Source organism: Monodelphis domestica, chromosome 1, assembly GCF_027887165.1.
Source record: "Monodelphis domestica isolate mMonDom1 chromosome 1, mMonDom1.pri, whole genome shotgun sequence".
NCBI classification, from domain to species: domain Eukaryota; kingdom Metazoa; phylum Chordata; class Mammalia; order Didelphimorphia; family Didelphidae; genus Monodelphis; species Monodelphis domestica.
This window is the reverse complement of record NC_077227.1, coordinates 258,459,291-258,479,129: the sequence shown is the minus strand read 5'-3', so window position 1 is coordinate 258,479,129 and position 19,839 is coordinate 258,459,291. Positions and strand designations below refer to the sequence as shown.

General features: G+C 34.9%; 1 protein-coding gene across 9 annotated transcripts in view; it reads right to left on the bottom strand.

Moving 5' to 3' along the window:
* Positions 1 to 19,839, bottom strand: part of NUMB (NUMB endocytic adaptor protein) — a 205,040-nt gene that overhangs the window by 13,695 nt on the left and 171,506 nt on the right. For 4 of the 9 annotated variants that reach the window (XM_007472871.3, XM_007472872.3, XM_056810701.1 and 1 more), the window contains exons 4-6: positions 17,872 to 17,949; positions 5,255 to 5,329; positions 591 to 731 (exon numbers count right to left, since the gene is read on the bottom strand). In XM_007472871.3, coding sequence (XP_007472933.2) covers positions 591 to 731; positions 5,255 to 5,329; positions 17,872 to 17,949 — 294 coding nt within the window. The remainder of the gene's footprint in view (positions 1 to 590; positions 732 to 5,254; positions 5,330 to 17,871; positions 17,950 to 19,839) is intronic. The other 5 variants (XM_001368034.4, XM_001368113.4, XM_056810704.1 and 2 more) reach the window with 2 other exon arrangements.

Sequence of the window (19,839 nt, the reverse complement as noted above, 5' to 3'; positions counted from 1 at the left end):
AGATCAACACAATGACAAACCAAAATTCCAAAAGAACTCATGAAGAAGCATGTTATCCACCTACAGAAAGAGAACTAATGGACAACTAAGAGAAATGGACTGAAGGTATTTTCTTTTATCTCTTTCCTTTTCTTGTTTTTTTTTTTGGGGGGGGGGAAGAGACATGGTTAATGTAGGAATTTGTTTGGTATGTTTATACATGCTTGTAATGGGTTTTATTTCTCCTGATTTCTTAATGGATGGGGGAGAAAACTGGAATTGAAAATAAAACTGAATTTAAAAAAAAGTATAAAAAAGAAAACACAAACAAAAAAAGAAATGTATACAACCTTGAGCACATTAGCTAATATCCAGTGACCACAGACTAATCCTCAATGTCTACAATTCATTTTATTCAATATTTTGAGTTATTTGAAGGTAAATTGATAGCCAAATGGAAGGAAGTTATGCTTGTGCACTATAATCACTAGTACCTGTTATAGCACTTAGTTTCTTATCTATGTTTTGGGGAGGGAGATCATGACTAACCAAATATGAAGAAAGCCTAGTTTCTGAATGCAATTATGAAAAAACAGAATGCACAAACTCACTGTGTCCTTAACAGCCATGAAGCAATGGCAAATCCAGCGTCGTGTAGTGCCATCTCGACAAATATAAGAGAAAGCCCTATCAAAGTTCCTGTCTGGGGCACAGAAAGAAACTTTCTCTATTGTCTGGTCAACGATGAGGTCCTAGAAAATCGAAGCACAAGGAAAGAAGGCTTTTATTAATTTTAGAATACTCAAATTCAAAGATCTAAAACATTTGGGTCTTACTCTAACGTAGGATAAAGTGGAATGTGCTTATCGAAAGGGCAGAACCATTTTCTGGGACACATAAAAGCTTGAAAAGATCACCACAGGGAGAAATCATCCAATTTGTGCATGTGGATTTGTACATAGCTTATATTTAAGATTTGTAGAAACAAAACAATTTACTTTAAAATAACAATGATATATAAAAATTAAATGTTAACATTTTATGGGTTGTAGTCTCATGAAAATATAAACCAAAAGTTCTTAATCAGAATTCATGAGTAGATTTTGGAAGTTCCATGAATTTGGATGGTAGAAAAAATTACATCTTCATTTTAATACAGTTGATTTCTTTTCTAATATTTTGTATTCAAATTTATGCATCTAAAAACACTGCTAATAGGTTGGGGGGTGGAGCCAAGATGGCAGCTAATTAGCAGTGAAAGCCTGAACCATTCCAAGAATCTTTCCAAGCCATATACTCTACCAAAGTGGTTCAAGACTCAACAAAGGCTAGGCATCCCAAATTAGATATTTTATATACAATTATATTCCTACATGTGTATATGCAAAAACAAGGTGTCCCATAAGTCTCAAAGTTTTGTTATGTTATTATTAGCAATTTGTTATTAATAATAAGCGTAAAACTATAATTTGGAACATAACATACATATTAAAATAAAGAGAATTAGTTATGAAAGATTTCAAAAGGCCATTTGACTCAGCTCACTGCTTCAAGAAGGATCAAGAAAAAAGGGAAAGATCAGGAAATTCAACTAATATATACAAACCATCCAAAAAGAATGACTTATGATCTTATTTGTAAAAGACCTCCAATTTTTTTGTAACTTAGAATGTTATCAATTTTTGTCATTTATCCTATCTCCAATTATTTCATTTCTTTTAAAGTTGTCTTACAGGCATCTTTATGTAGTACTTATGCATGACTTGGTAGGTTATTGCCCAATTATTGGAAACATTGTGAGACTAAATTGCATTTCTTTTTCTCCAATTTTTGTTATTGATATCTAGAAATACTGATGATTTCTATGGGTTCATGTTCCTTCCAAAGTGATGTTAAGCTATTAATAATTTCATTTTCAGAGTGCTATCCTAGTTAGCTATTTCATCTAACAGTCTGAACTAAAATGGTATTTAAAAATGCTAAATCTTTCTAAATTTGATGATGAAAGTTGTCTGGAAGAGAATAAAAAAATCTTACCAAGGTCATATTATATAACGTTTTCCTCTTCTTTCCTAGATTTCTTAGAAGAGAATGAATTTATTCTTGGCTTGGCAGGAATTACATGCTTACCTCATGGTGTTAGTAATTGGTGCCAAGTAGCCTGTGCTCTTCAGATGAGTGGATATTATGTATTTGATGATTTTTAAAAGTAGTTTTTCTCCATGTACATTGTTGAGCTGAGAGGTCCTTTTTTCCCCCTTTCAAGATGAATATTATACTGACCCTTTTCCAGAATTCTGTTTCTTTCATATTCCTCAGAAACATCAGTTAGTAAGTAGTAGTATTTATAATACTGCCTGTAAATAGTCTAAGGAAACTGAGTAAAGCTAGGTTTGATAAGCATTATAGTTTTAAGGGTGAGCTTCCTTCTTTTCTGGCACTTTTTTAAAAACTCTTTGGGATTCTTATTCATCATTCTTATTATATGGTCACAATTGTTTGGATTTTTTTGGGAGGGGAGGAAGAGGTAGTATTACAGATTTCTTCCCTGTCAAATACCTTTTATTTAAAAAATTAACTACTTTTCCATTACAGAGTTCAATAAAGTACCCCATTATTATTAAGATAATCTTTTTACTCCTCCACAATAGATTCTCTATCCAAATAATCACAGTCTGTCTATATCTTCTCATATCTTCAAGCTTTCCACACTCTTCTTACCTCATTCCTCTCAGATGAAGGCCATGCCTCAATAATACTTCAATGATTAAAATAAGACATCATTTACTATGACCTGCTTTTTTTTTGTCTACACAATAAAATGCTTTGCCATATTCTATCCTCTTCTCTCTTATTTCAAGTCTCTGATGAAGCAGTGGTGCTTCTCTTTGCCAAGGGCAAATCTTCTATAGGTTCCTTTAAGGCCATTCCTTCTTATCTTCTCTACGCAGATGGAGCCAATGATCATCCCATCTCTCAATCCCATCCCAATTATCACTCTCTCCCTATTGACTAGCCCCTACTGATGTCTATAGACACGATGATGGTCAATTCTTGTTGTCCTTCAAGTGTAACTCTTCATCTCTGCACCAGCTGTTCCTCCATGCTTTGAATGCACTCATTATACCTCTTCTTAGAATTCCTCATTTCCTTTGAAACTCTGCTCAAAAGCTACCTTTCCACAGGAAGCCTAACCCAATCCCTCCTTTTTCTACAAGTGCTCTGATAATTTACTTTGTATTTATCCTATGTATATTTATTTGTAAATATAATTTCTCCTCCAATAGAATGCAAGCAACATGTGGGCAAGAACGATTTTATTTGTTTTTATAAGCCTAGCTCTGAGCCTAGTATCTGGTACATAGTAGAGTATAGGTACTAGCATGTGGAACAGGGAATTCCTGGGTAAGGAAACTCCTAGCAATGCAAGCTGGCACCTCCCCAACTTAGAGCGTCAAAGATTTACCGAGAGAACTGAGAGGATAAGTGAATCCATGTCTTCCTGGCTTGGAGACCAGATCTCTTTCCATTATGCCACATCTCAATGCTTGTTGATTGGTTGGCTACACCTTACTTATATCTTTAATTGCTTTAGTATTCTTGACTCTATGCAATCATTCTATTAGTTGGATTCCTCTTCTTGGCCTGAATTGATTCTCAGGTTTGGTGGCAGGTTCTGGATCATAAATTTAGAGGTGAAGTGACCTTCAAGGTCCAGCACCCTTGTGAAAGTTCAGTGCCTTGCTCAAGGTCACACAGACACAAAGAGGTAGAAATGGTATTCAGACTTGGGAGTTGAACTCCAAAATCAGTGATCTTTCCATGATGCCATATGATCCAAGTTTCTTTGAGCTTATAGAAATCCATTTTCCTGACCTGCACCACACTTCAGGTCTTATTAATTTTCCTTGTTTCTCTTCCTTAAGAACTTGAATTTTTAATTTTTATGATCATCTTCAGTTTTCCACAGATTAAAACATAAAATACTATAGGGAACACATTATTAAGTGGGCTTCCTAAAAAAGTACTTCACAGAGAAATACCTTAAAAGCAAACACATGAAGTCTAGAACTGACCATCAGCTACTTGGGTGAGATGGTCTTGTGATAACTTGTGAAGTTACTTCCTCTGATATAGACAATGACCAGTGCCAACCCACTAGGACTTATTGCCTGATCAAAACTACTGATAATACTGGATTAGGCCACCAGGGAGCAGCAACATACCCTCAACTGTAAAGCAATGGTTTCTACCCCTCCAAGAAAGACAGTGCTTCTCAAGGATACTATAAAGAAAAAAATATCCCAATTCTTACTTAAAAACTAAACAAAGTGATTGCTAGTTCTAGCAACCATGCACATCCAAGGCAACGCTTTATCTTGTTTTTAGTATTTAGTATGGTGAAACTCAAAAAAAGTGACAATTATATTACTACATACAATTTGGGGTGTAAAAGTTTTAAATAATAATTAACCAAATTAGGCATGTTAAAGCCATGTTGTAAAAGTGCTCTTTATCTGATAGGCTTTTCTCCCTTTCTTCCAGAGCAAAGGTAAGTTCTGGGTTTAATTAAATGCAGAGATTCATTTTTAAACTAAGAAATTCCTGGCATTTTGCTATTTCTTGGGAGATTTTAATTCAAGATTACTTGTATATTTGTAGCAATTCTGCCTTTGATGTCTGTCTTCTCTCTCCTTCAGACTAATAGCTTCATAGTGTCAAGGTTAAGACCAGTTCCTCAGAGTGAATGCTGTCCAGGGTACCTACAGATCTTATGGAATCTAAATAAATGTTTATTGAATGAGCCAACTTCCAGGTTCATGAGATTGGTCTTAATAGGGGCTTCTAGTGAAAAGGCAGGTTAATCAATTTAGACATCACTTTTCAAAACATACTGTTCAGGAAGGAAAGACAAGTAGGTTCAAACATGATTAGTCATAATTTAAGCAAAACCTCTGTTAGATAGCAGATTTGTTATATATATAGGAACAAAAACACAACTAAGATTTTAACATTAAATGCTAATGTTGAGCAGAGCAAACATGCTCTGTCATGTGAAACAAGCCAGAAGTATACTGCTGAGAAAATTTCCTTTTTAGGGAGGTAATGAGTAACTAAATTGGCTTCATGAATGCTAAAAGTGCCTCTGAGGGCTGTACTTTGGACAAAGCGGAAGGATGTACAATGACTACAATAGTTTAATGAAATTAGACCTGATCTCTGGGGAGAACACACAACACACAAATGATTACAATTAAGTCCAGACAAATCTAACCTTAGTTTTTTCATCGACAACTCGGAGTCCATCTGCTGAAACCCACAGGACTGCTTTCACGGCCTTCTTTCCAGTCTTTCAAGAGAAGACAAGAGAGAGACACACACACAACACACAGATATAAAATATTAACAAACAGTGTCACCTTCCTGAGAAAATACCCAGCTGTGCTTTCCAAGAACCACAACAATAAGTGCAGATGGAGTCGAAGTTCAGGAGGGATGCCCAAAGCCAGATACTCAAACCAGACTGCAAAAACATTCAGGGAAAACCAAGCCAAAGCCAGTAATTTAGAAACACAATGCAAAACAATAAGATGAAATTAAGTAAAAGGAGAAGGGAACAGGTGGAATCAAAACCAGGTTATCACATTCAGTAAAGGGCAAAGAACTCAAGGTTAGATTCTTCACCCATTTTCATACATCAACCAAGAAAAAAAAAAGTCAGATACACATTAAATACTTTGGGAGTTACACCACAAGTAGCTTCTAATAATGTAATAAATGGACATACCAAGCCTAAATTTGGGTACTGCCAATCCCTCAACCCCAAATACTCTCAGTGTGTGTGGCAGAATCATGGCATCATTTTAAATGTGCTGAAAGGCCCAAGAACTGTTAGTTATTATTTTTTTTTAACCTCCATAAGATCATTGAATTAGTGCTAGAAGGGACCACAGAGATCAACCAGTTCAACATTTTCATTTTACTAGAAGGTCTAATGGTTGCTATTTTCCTCCCAAGATTATCATAGAAATGACTGCACAAATTTTAACTGAGCATTGAATGGGTAGTGACAATTAGGGTTTCAAGAAGATCAGCTGAAAATAATAGTTGGAAATATGTCTTTAATACAATATGAATCTAATTTTTTTGCTGTGGGAAAAATTCCGTTTAGGGATACAGAAGCACACTCAAGAAAAAGCTGGCATATGATTTCTTTGAAAGAAAGGCAATGGGAGAGTTTATAGTAGTATTCTAATGGCTTTTTTTCTTAACTGCTTTAAGTGGTACAAAGAAAATAATAAGAAATTGGTGACTGGAAACTGAATAAGTCAATTCCCCATTAGGCCAATGTCACAAGAACAAGAGCAGAAATCTCAAACAGCTAGATAGCAGCCTCTAAGAGAGAGTTAAATGGCATAAAACCAGTCTCTACTCAGATAACACTCTATGGGGCTTCCCTGCATTTTAAAACTAGATGCATGAGGTGTATGTGGGGAACATAGTCTTAAGTATACCCCACTTTGTCTCATTACTGGGCTCTCTCAGAAACAGTACTTATTTCAAGGAGAATATAGTTATGTGTTTTCAGAAATAAACCTTCTTCATAGTTATATTCCTTCATTAATAACCGGTTCTGTCTGCCACAATATCATAAGAATTTAATGAAAATTTTCTTGTTCAGACCTGTTCTTAAATTCTCATTCAGTCACTATGGTCTGCCTGGTAACTGCTACCTCATCTAGATGTTTTGTCCTACAGATGAGCTCAGGTACAGGTTGTTTTGGGCAAATGCCCTGACAGGATCCTTGATCATTTTTAAATTTGCTGTTTTATCTTCAAGCTCTGATCAGGCCTACCAGTAATTGCTAAGCTTTGTAACTCACGAGCAATGGATCAAAGCTGCAACTTCAATCCATCCTAAGCCTAACCACTTAATGAAACATCAACCTTGTAATTTATGGTATACCACAAAAGGACAGTATTTCACTTCATAGTCATAAGTAAGGCTTTTTCTATAACTGACCAACATAGAGAGTTGGGCTAAAAAGTCAGCTGACCAGAGGATCCAGGGGAAAAGTATTCAAGATCAAATATGTTTTGTATTTAGAATGCTGACTTTGAGAATACCTAATGTTATAAACAATTTTTTTTAGGGTATTGGTAAGATAAAAATGTAGCAGCAGAAATGTAGATGTGAGACATTAAGAATTATTTTAACATAGTTTCAACACTTTCTACTTTTAACAATGACATCAAAGCTGGAGGTGGAGTTAATACTAACTAGAGTCAATAAAATTGGGAGAGAAAAGAACAGATTCACAATAGAGTAAACTAGTCTGGAAAAGAGGTACATACGGTCTTGTGTGGAATGGAAAGGCCTTGCTTTGATTGATATAGAGCTTAAACCACTAAACTCTGAACATCAAGCCATTGTGTCACTCCATTATGGAACAATGATGAGGGATGGAATTCAGTTTGCTATGAGTTTTTAATATGCACTTTTTTCTTGCTCTTATGATGTTTGGCTTTTTAAATTATTTTCTACCTTAGCCAACTGTACTGCTTATTTAGAAAAAGCAATCAACTGTCAGTTTAAATAACCTGACATTGAGTAAGTAAAAGTAAGTGTTGGATTTATTGTAAATTACCAAATCACTAAGTTGCTTATCTAGGATTAACCTAAAATGAAAAAAAAAAAAGAATATATACCATTCATAAATTTTGTCCTCAGCATGAGAAATTTATTGGTAATTTTATGAACAGGAATAAAAATTGGTTTCAATATGAATATCAGAAAGAAACATAAAAGACTTGCTAGGAGATCAGGCCAGAGAATTACTGGCTTTGGAGAGGGAATTATATGTAGCAAATTAATCCCAGGCCTATAAGATCATTTTTCTCAAATACAGAATGGGGATAAGAGACTTTTGGATAATCATGGTGATAACAAAGGATCAGTATCCTATATTGTCCATATCTGTTTTATGGTTCACTGCTTCTGGTACAAAATTATGTTACATGTTTTATTTATACTCAATCTAAACAGTTAAAAAATGACAAAGAAGCTAGAGGAATTATTGGTTAATTGGCTGGTTTCTCATTTGTTTTTCTCTTTTAAGTAACAATATAAACTGTTGAACACATACCTGGGACTTATTTCAGGTACAATTATAATCACTTCTCACATTGATATTGTATTTTAAAGTTTTGCATAGCACTTTCCTCACCACAATCTTGTGAGATAGGCTGTGTGAATATGACAATCATCACCATGTTACACATGAGGAAAGCTGCATGCAAGCAAGGCAAACTGACTTATCCAAGATTACCTAGCTAATAAATGGCAGAGCCAAGATTTGAACTTAAATCTTTGGACAGGAAGAAAAAACACTCTGAATGACAAGCATTAAGATTTCAAAAGCACCTCCCCCCCATTCATCAAGTTAGAATAATGAACCAAATCTAATAAGATGAAACATAACAGGAATAAAGAATAAGAGGAGAAAAAGTACAGTGTCTACAGTCTGTGCTAGAGTGCTATGGTTTTTAGTGGACTGTATGAGTCAACAGTGTGATATAGAAGCCAAAAAGCTAATGTCCTTGGCTGCATTGAGAGAATGAACCTTTAGAACAAGAGATGTGATAACTCCACTTTATTTGTCCTGAATCTAGAGTATTTTATCTGGTTCTGGCTACCACATTCTGGCAGGACAGTGATATAGGCTGGAATGACTGGAATAATGCAGGATCTGAAGAACATGCTGTGTACAGATTCATGGAAGATACTAGAGATGTTTAGCTGAGAGACAAAAAGTCTTTAAGATATAAATAGCTTTCACATTTTATTTTAAAAAGTAAATTTAAATTAAATTATTGTCAAGTACAAGAGGAATAAAACTTCTTCTTTTAGGGCCTAGAGGGAAGAAGTCAGAAAAAAGGAGATGTAGGATTCCTAGAAGCAAAATGCATCTTAACAATCTAAACTGACCCAAAGTTTAGGGGCTGTCTTATTAAGTGGTGAATCTGCTGTCACTGGAAGTCATCAGGCATAGTTTAGACATCTATCTGTCAGAGACTCTATAAGACTCTATAAGAAAGGATTCAGTTAGGGGTGGGATTAGGAGCTCTGATTCCTCTGAGTCTATTGCTCCTGAGAAATAAAATGTTATTTGAATGGGATCATGAAATTCTTTTTCTTAATCATTTTGTCCACAAGCTACCTTTCACAAAAATAGAAAGAAGGGGCTTAGATGATCTTTGCTGTCACTTATAACTCTAAAATTTTGTGATTCATTCAAAACCAGTGAAGAAGCTTTAGATGAAGAGAACCAAAGGAAATCACGTCCCTAAGTGGAGGAATATGAAATAAGATCTTCTTCGATTTTACCTTGTACCCTCATCAAAACTTTCTGATGTGAAAAGGAATCTTCCAACTCTTGAGGAATCTGAGAATATAGCAGCCTATAGTGAATTTTCCCAAAAGCTCTGAGACACAGAATTTCTTTCACTGTTTATACCTTCCTTTATCAGAGATGCCTGAGTTGCCTAAGGTGAAGGGAGAACTATCTGTTCATTGGGACTTAAGGTCTATCCTAATAACTCTTGTGGCAAGCTCCGGTTTGCCATCTCTGGCCACATCTTAAGTTCTTTTTCTTAGACTGTGTTTTACTGGTACCTGCTCTTTATATCACAGTTCTTTTTGAGTCTTCCTTGGTGACAATGACAAAGCAAAATATCTGATTTAGGGACTGTGGCAGACAATGTACACAAGTCTGTCCTAGCAGCTTTTCCACTCCCTGATGAGATGAGTTTAGCTTCATTATGTGTGCTGCAGGACTTTACAGGTTCTTTCCATTTCTCAAAAGAGTAATTTCTTTTTAGTGAGTTTCTCATTTACTTTGTTGTAGTCATTCTTCAGTTTTCTTTTGATTCTCCCTGCATCAATTCATTGGACCTTTCATGTTTCTCTGCATCCCCCAGTAGTCATCATTTCTTATTGCCCAAATACTACAACATTACATTCTTATCCATAGTTTTTCCCTGCCCTCCCATGGGCCCCACTTTTGTTTGCTACTACAGAGAGTGGTGATATTTTTGACTGAGATTGGACTTTTGTTTCTGGACTTTTACTTTCTACGAATACTTGTTCAATAATGTGATTGCTGGGCCAAAGGGTATTGACAGTTTGGTCACTTTTATTGCACAACTCCAAACTGAAATCCATAGACCACTTCAAAGCTCCACCAGTAGGGCATTAATGCTCCACTCTTGACACAGCCCCTCTAAAACTTGACTATTCCCAATTTTTATCATCTTTGACAATCTGTATGGAGTGCAGTGAAGCCTCAGAGCCATTTTTATTTTGCATTTTTCTAACCATCAGTGCCTTGGAGCATGTTTTCATGGGGTCATTTACAGTTTGTAGTTCTTTTTTGAAAACCGTTTGTTCACATCCTTTGACCACTTATCTACTGGGGAATGGCTTGGTTCTTTTTCCCTAAATGAGGGAGTGTCTGCTATACCCTCCCTTTTCCTTCTTACTGCTATTTTAATCCCCACACCCTTTCCTGTATGACGTGAGTCTTTTTTGTACTTTACTAGATGTTCTTTCAGGATTCTTATTTTTGTTTTATTCTTTGGAATATATGTTCTGACATATATGAAAAGCAATAGTACCAATTAGAACCAGAAAATCTCTATTTTTCCAGGTCCACATTCTCATACATAACTCACAGGATTTTTATGTGTAAGGTTTGAATCTCTGCCCTTTTCTACAAAGAAAGTAGCAAAATGTTCCCTGGAGGATTCCATGGTTCACCAACCATGTTGTAAGGAAGAAGCTGAGCTCATATTGAGCACCTCATGGACAGTGCTTGCTTGGAAAAGAATGATTCTTAAACCTATAAATGAGGAAATTTTTTAGCTTATGCTTCACAAGTTGCCTTAGAAATATACAGGAGAATATTTGTTAATTCCAAATATTTCCTGCAGAAACCACTATAAATAAAGATATATAGTCACTTGAAACAATTAAGGTGGCAATATGGAATTACCCATGCTCCAAACAAGAAATGTAGGTGTCACATAAAAACAAATGTGCAATATGTCTTGAATTGAAGGATTAGAAGTTAGCACTGTTCTTTTGATTGGGACCAAGCATTTCTTTCTTTTTTTTTTTAATCCCTTACCTTCCATCTTGACTCCAAGGCAGAAAGGTGGTAAGGGCTAGGCAATAGGGGTCAAGTGATTTGCCCAGGGTCACACAGCTGGGAAGTGTCTGAGGCCAGATTTGAACCTAGGACCTCCCATCTCTAGGCCTGACTCTCAATCCACTGAGCTACCCAGTTGCCCCCGGGGCCAAGCATTTCTGACAAGGGGAAGTTTTTACAACACACTTTAAGTCCCATTGAAGCATGGTGCTTTTACCATAGAAAGTGATGCCTTTACATGATCTAAAGTATAATTTTGGAAAACTGATTTAAGAAGGGGCAACTAGGTAGCTCAGTGGTACCTCATGAGACATTTATTTATACCATGCTCTTGAATTTGAGGGTGTAGACTTTTTAAAAGAAAAACTACATACAAACTTGAAATAAACCTTCCACTCCATAAATACTAAAATAATATTATATGCTATTTCTAATTGTTTTATTCCTTATAATCTGATATTAGTAAGCAATAGCCACACAACACTACAAAGATAATGATTTGAAAAGAACAATGTTTGGCATGGCATTCACCAGAGCTAACAAAATAGAACATGAAAAACTTAGTTCAATTACTCTAGTGACTTTTACACTAAGGCTTGGTAATTTCAAACAAAATTATCATGGTGACAACACTAAACATTCTTCCATTTAAAGTTAAAGTACGTAGTAAAGCTTTATATAAGTCATCGCAGTGTGGACATTGATCTTAGGCTTGAGATGAAGATTTCTAAGAGTTCCTAAGAATGGAAAACCTATATTATAACATAGGGAATTTCCTTTGGGTTATAATATAGTTTTTAGATTTTACTAGAAATACAAAATGGCTAGAGCACTTAAGATTCTTATTGCTGACTTTGTTCTGAATTGTTAGGGAAGCTTGGAATAAATATTTTTCAATGCAGAGGTTATAAATAGGTGGGTTTAAAAGACTATGTGGTTTGGAACAAAGAATTTAATTTCCTTGTGCTTTCTCACAGGATAGAAATGATACTTAGAGAATGGTATGTTTCAGATATTCCAACATTACAAGGATCTATGATTTCAATGAAATAGAGAAAATAAAAACGTAGACTACAACTGCTTTGTAATATAGCAGGTGGTCTTTGAGAGTTGTTGTGGATAAAAAAATCCATCATTTGAATGCCAACTTGATGACAAGTCTCTCTAAACTTGGTTAAATTGTTCCTCAGACAAAAAGCCCTTGTCTTTCATCAGGTCTTTCAAAGCCTTTTTTAGCTTGTGCTGTACAGACATAGTCTTTGAGAACCCAGTATCACTTCTGTGCCACATAATAATCATAATAGTTAGCATTTATAGAGTACTTACTCAGGCACTTTGCTAAGTATTTTGCAATCATCATCTCATTTGATCCTCACAACATCCCTGGGAGGTGACTACTATTATCACCTCCACTTTATAGATATGGAAACTGAGGCAGAGGTTAGGTGACTTGCCCAGGGTCACACAGCTTGCCCAGCCATACATTAGTAAGTATCTGAGACCAACAAGGTATCAAAGTAGAACTTTCACTGAGGTGTTCAAATAAACCAAAAATTAGATTAAAAATATACTTCAAGTTTAATGCACCACGGGTACATTTTGTAATAATGAATTGTCTGATCCAAGACAATCTTCAAGGACTCATGAAGAAAAATGCCATCTGCCTCCAAAGAACTGGTGAATTCTGAATGCAGAGACATATTCCACTTTATTCCTTTACTTTCTTTCATTTGTTCCTTCTCTTTCAAAAAGGACTAATTTAGTGAGATGTTTTACACTGTTACACATGTAAAATCTCTATCAGATTGTTTGCTGTCTCAGGGAAAGGGGAGGGGAGGGAAGAAGGGTAAGAATTTGGCTCAAACTTTAAAAAAAAAAAGGTTAAAAAATTTCCCCATGTGTTTGGGGGAAAAATAAAATATTTTTAAAAGGCATTTAAAAAGGGAATTGTTTAAGTACAAGTATGTGTTTGTGCATATGTGCATGGGTCTATCTTGCGTGGTCAGATTTACCTGCATATGATAATCTTCAGAAGGCCAAGATCAAGAACAGCACTACTGATGCTATAGGTCAAATGGCTAAATGATGTATTTAGCAAAAATATATTAAGCATCTATTGGTATAGGACATTGTGGCAGGGGATCAGAAAGATGCAAAGTTTAGATAAGACACAGTACCAGCCCCTGTGAAGTTTCAGTCTAGGAGTTTAAAATAAACACAATAACTGTAATGCAAAAGAGAATGCAGATGAGTAATTAAGAGGAAGATCAGTACTAAAAGGTGGGTCGTGGTTCAGGGAAAGCTTCATGAAGTAATAGTTGACTTGGACTTGAAATGATGCAAAGAAATTCAGCAAGTGATAAAGAGGGAGGGAAGATGTTCTCTGGGTGGGCAGAATTTCAAAGATGGGAAGAGTTCAGTATCTTTAGGGGATGATCTAGTTTGGTTGGAGCACAGAGTATATGGAGAAAGGTAATATGAAATAAAACTTTATGGAGTGGCCTCAGATGAACTCCAAGTAAAGAAAGAAACCTACTTAGGAGGTGGTTTTAGGGAATCCTGAAGATTTCTGATCAGAAGACAGATTATTAATTAAAGACATAAAAGGAAGATGAGTATGGCAGTTATATTAAGAAGACTAGGAGGTGGCTAGGTGGCTCAGTGGATGGAGAACCAGGCCTAGAGATGGGGGATTCTGGGTTCAAATATGGCCTCAAATACTTCCTAGCTGTGTGGCCTTGAGCAAGTCTCTTGACCCCAATTGCCTAATCATTACCTCTCTTCTGCCTAGGAACCAATATTATGCATGAATTCTAAGACAGAAGGTAAGGGCTTAAAAAAAAAAGAATGGATTGGAAGGAAAAGAAGAGACTCAAGAAGATCCATTAAGAGGCTATTATAACAGCCCATGTCAGTGGCAATGAGAGCTTGGAGTAAGATGGTGACAATAAAAGTAGAGAGGAGAGGACAGATGAAAGATGTTGTAGAGGTGGAATTAATGGTATCTTGAATGAGAGGTTCCTAAGAGTGAAAAATGATAAAGGTTCTAGAAGTAAGGGATTAGGGGATGGTGGTGCCACTGACGAGAGAGAAGTAAGAAGGAATGGGAATACACTTCATGTTTAGGTACATAGAATTTAAGATGCTGGTAGGACATCCAGGTGGACATAACCGTGGAGATGCTAGAGAAAGAGAGAAGGTAGAGGATTCCAGGCATGTGGAGACAGTCAGTATAAAGATACTGAGTTGGAAGAGAGTGTGTTGTATGAGATGAACAGAAATTAGGTCAGCACAGCTGGATCAGAGAGGGTTTGGAATCAATTAGTCAGTAAACATACATTAAGTGCCTATGGTATGCAATATGATTACAAAGAAAGGGAGAATTTTCAAGCAAACATTTCTCCTGAGCCTTCATTTTGGAATTTTCTCAACTTCTGGAATAGGTTCAGAAATATCTTATCTTGGACAGAGGAATTCTTAGGTATGGCCTAGCTCTAAGGTGAAACTTAACTTCATTAATGTTACACTGCTGAAACTTATTACATAACATCAATAATATCTTTTCAATAATATCCTTAGGAAATATAGAAAGTAAGACAGGGTAGAGCCAGGAGTTTGCTCAGGAGAAAGGTAGCAGGGTGTTTACTTCTAGCAACATTAAACCAGGATCAAGATGAACAGTTCAACTCTTTTAACTCATTCCTTTTATAAATAGTGTTTTCTATGTCTTTTAAGTATTTGTTGACCACCTATTTAACAACTTTAGATTAGTTTCTGAATTACTAGAAGTTGTAGTTCCTGTAATTAACACAAGTTAACTATCTTTGGTATATATTATAGAACTCTGTTCATTATCAGCTCTCATCAACATACAAGTGATTCAAGGATCTTAAGAATTTGGATGTTCTCTTTTAAAAGTCTACTTCTTGGCTATGATGATTAAGACTTTTAAGTTTATGATGAAAATCTTCCTTTTAAAATTATGCTATTATAAAATGAAGACTTAATTACTAGAGTAGGAAAACTGAATCTTGAAAATTCCATTATTTTTCTTGAAATTTTATGAGAATTTCTTATAGAAAAACTCTGTTGAAAACATCCTCAAGAGTAGTGTTTCAGCATCTCATCCAAATTGTAAATAGCTCTAGATAGTAAATATTAGCATGATTAATTTAACTGGTGGAAGAGGCACTTTTACTAGAGATGAAAATTTTTTAGAAAGATGTCAAAAAGTTTAAAAAGTGATTAGCTGAAATTTACTTTCTGATTCTTGCTTTATAGAAATGATACAAATATAGCTTCTTTTGTGCCTACCCCTTTGAGGTCACGAAATATGATCAGGGAGCAAAATAATGCATAAATACCTGCAATAAAACATTTTAATAGGCTTCATCTTTTATTAAACAATGTGTCAACCTGGGTCTCTATTGTAAATAAGAATGGCTCACATTTTAAAGTGATTTGTGGATTATAAAGAACATTCATATACTTGGTCTTATTGATCCCCCAGGATCAAATATACAATCCTCTGTTTGGCATTTAAAGATTTTCATAAGTAGCTTCTTCCTACCTTTCTCAGTCTTCTTATACTGCACACTCTCATTGTACTCTTAGGATAAAACAACACTGGCCTCCTTACAGTTCCTCAAATAGGACATGCAATCTCTATGTCTTAAATGCTCTGACTTTTTGCCCTTTGAATTTCTGGATTCCTTCAAGTTCCAAGTCAAAGTCCACTTTCAGTAGAAGTCCCTTCCAGGTTACCGTTCACTTTCTCAGTATTTTTTATGTGCCTAATTATTTACATGTTTTCTCCTCCATAAGAATATAAGCTTTTATTTGTATTTCCAGACCAAGTATGGTGAGTGGCATATAGTAAGGGTTTAATAAATGCTTATTTGGTGAGTGACTGAAATATTAATGTAAATGTAATCCCTATTCTTAACTATGGATAGCAACAAATCAGAAATGGGAAATTGTATATGTACTGTAGCAATGGGGTACTGCTTTTAAGGATTGTATTTTGACAAGAAAATTGAAAAGTTTTCTATAATACTTTAATATTTACCTATTATGTGTTATATCTACCAAAAGACTGTAAAAGCTTAGAAGGCTAGGGTTACTGATTGATTTATTAACATCCCAAAGCCTACCATCCTGGAACTATACATTATAGAGACTGAATAAAATATATGCTGAATCAAAATGAAATAAAATAATGATGAAAAGATATCATATATATTAGAGATTCCCTCCAAACACAGATCTCATGGACTTTGTGGTTGTTCAGTCATATTTCAGTCATGTCTGACTCTTTTGTGTATCCATTTATTATTTCCTTCTCCAGCTCATTTTACAGATAAGGAAATTGAGGCAAACAAGGTTAAAATGATTTGCTCAGGGCCACACAGCTATTAAGTAAATGAGGCCAGATTTGAACTCACAAAGATGAGTCATCCTGACTCCAGGAGTGGCACTCCAATGTGACAATCATCATAAACTAAGGAATAGTTAATATTACTGCTAGCCAATCTACTTGCTAAAAATTTCCTTATGAAATAAAGCAAAATATTTGACTTTTCATTTCAAAATGCCAGCAACAACTGAACTATAACACTCAAGTTAAATTTCTTAAAATCAACTTAGATTGAACCAATGTAAAAAGGTGTCTCAACTGAGTCAAAAATTAAAATAATGAGATGATAAAATAAAGGTCTTCTTGGTTGGGAAATGGGATCAACTTAATGCTTTCTTTAAAAATGTTATGATGTTAACAGCTAAAATAGGAAATGTTTTTATCATATTCTAGCAAAAGTAAATGATGAAAATCTTGTAAATAAAATAGCAGAAATTTACCATGTGCTATGCAATGACACTTATGAATGAATCTGTTGACTGATTACTTTCTCTTAGTCCTTTCAAGGAGGAATGAGTGTTAACAGTTATGACTCTGAAGAGATTCACAAAAAGAACAAAATATAAGTGACAGGTATCATGATGAGCCATGATTAAACACATTTTTTTTAAACCTAGAATTTATTTAAACACTTATTTTTCTTGGGTAAGAATCATTAAAACCTCAATAGGCTTCCTAGAAAGAATGCTTCTGAACTCCCCAATTCTGTATTTTAATTTTGGCTGAATGTAGTTTAAAGGAAGTAGTTTTGAATTTATAATGACAAAATCTGGGAGAAATCTCATTTTCATTTGAATTTAGAATTTCTTCCCTGCTTCTTAACCAATATTCATCATTAAACAGAAGCCCTTATTTTGTTACGTCATGAATGATAATATGGGCAAGGAAAAGAGGATCATAAATTGAGTGCTGGAAGGGATATTAGAGGTCATTCTAGTTCAACCTCCTCATTAAGATCCTTTGACAATTAGTCTTGAGGTCAATGATGATAACTTTAAAACCATTTACTAAGCTCTGCTGGGAATATTTGGTTACCCTAGACATAAAATGACATTCAGGTATTAATTACAGTCATTGAGGCCTACTTTTTATGCCACACACACTGTCCAAGTCAATCATTGGATGAATTAATTCGTAGTAAAATATTTATCTCCAAACTGCAATAAGTTTTATAAAATGGACATATATGATACATATATAAACAGCCATGCTATACTAGGGGTGTAACTCCTTATACAACAAGCACAAATGGGGCATTAAACTTACTTTTCCAAAGAAGCCTTTGAAGAACTTCCTTTCCTGGAGGAACAGGAGGGACAAGTCGAGCGCTATTATTGTACGAGGCTACAAATGTCCCAGGGTTTCAAACCCATAAGCACATACAAAAGTTGGGGAAGGGACAAAGAGGGGAGGGGAAGGAGGAAGAGTTTTAGAGTTATCCATATAGGGAGTGACAGGGAAAGAGGAAAGGCCCATGAAAACAAAGGAAAAAGCATCACATGGCCTCAAAGTTGGTAAAAAAAAAAAGGATGAGAAGAAAATATAATTTCAGATCCGCATCCATGCAAAGTGGTTAGTTTGGCATTTTCTTCTGTCATATCATTTATTTCTCTTAGTATAGTAATCATCTAAATTTGGCAGCAGAGAAGTAAGAGGATTCTTTGGTTTGATTAAATTTACAGTTTAATCTTCTGAATAGGATCCTTTTATAACAGAAGGATAGTTCCCAAAACACTGCAAAACACCACTATGGAAAACATCAATTGACAAGGCAGTCTCCTGGGGAGAAGAGCCACAATTTCTCTTCATAAATAAAATAAAATAAAAATAAATTTAAGGGTTTATTTTTTTAAGTGAAGCAAGGCTGAGTCTTTATTCCATTATTTTTAACAAATGGCAAGCTAATTGGAGTTTTCCATACTAGATAAGAAAAAGTTTGTGTGCCATTAAAGAAGTGGCAATAGTCCAGTTCCAAAGGTTTTTATATTTGATAGTCCACGGAATTCCATTTGCTTATCCATTAAGATGTTTTCTTTTAAATATAGATAGCAAACACAAGTGTATATGGGAAAAGCACAGCTATACTTTCCCTCCGCCACCTGCAGAGAACATCAAGCCATTGTATTGGATAAAACTGATGTCAGGAGGATAGATAATCTGGGAAACAACCAAATCAATGGACCTTAATCTAGATTTAGGGGACAAGGGAATTCTCCCCTCCCCCTTAATGAAACTATGTATATTTTCTGGAAGGCCTAGACAAAAGACAGGATGTTATCTATAATTCAAGTACACATTTTTTATAATTTTTGCAAAATTATAAAAACCATTTTAAAAACTGAAATTATACTTTATCAAGTACTTAATGAAACAAAAGATATGGCATATAACTTATTTAAAAGTTAACATTTGATAAAGAAAACATGTATAATTAAATTTAAGTCAATATTTAAGTCCAGTTAATGTAATGCTACCAACCTGTCAAAGATTTGAAGAGTTGGGGGCTGGAGAGCTTCAGTTTTCAGCCCCAGCTTGGGGCTAGTAGGTTTTGTCACACTGTACCTCAAAGTTTTTTGCATTTATTTGTTCTTGGTATTGAATCTACTTATAAAATAGGGTTTTTTAACATGGAGTCTGCGATAAACATTTTAAAAAGTATTTTGATAGCTATATTTCAATGTAAATGTTCTCTTTGTAATTTTATTTTATGCATTTAAAAACATTAGTCTGAAGAGATCTCAGACTGCCAAAAAGATAAAAAACTTCTGTTACAGAGACTTACCATACAAAAATCTCTTGATTAAATCCTTATAGGCAATTTTAAGGTATATAAATCCATACAATGTAATCATAAACATTGGGAAATTCTCTTAGAAAAACTAAGTTTCTAGAACACAAATAACATTCTAGAGTATAGCTGAGTACTTTGAACTTGGAATGAATATAAACTCCTTGAAGCCAGAGGCTATTTATTTTTTTCTTTGTCTCTCCAGAACCTTGCACATAGCAGGCACTTAATATTTGTTAAATTGAAGTAATCAAAATGAGGTTTATGTAGTGAATGTAAAAGAGCCCATATCTCTGCTGCCAAATTCAGTGATAGTTTTGATTAAACTCTAAGTAACCACCAGCCTTCAAAGCTGCAGCAAAAGCTAGGAGATTCATCAGTGGCTACCTCATTCTTGTAGAAGGGAAAGAGTGGTGGGGTAAGTTGTCAGTTAATTAATTTGGTTT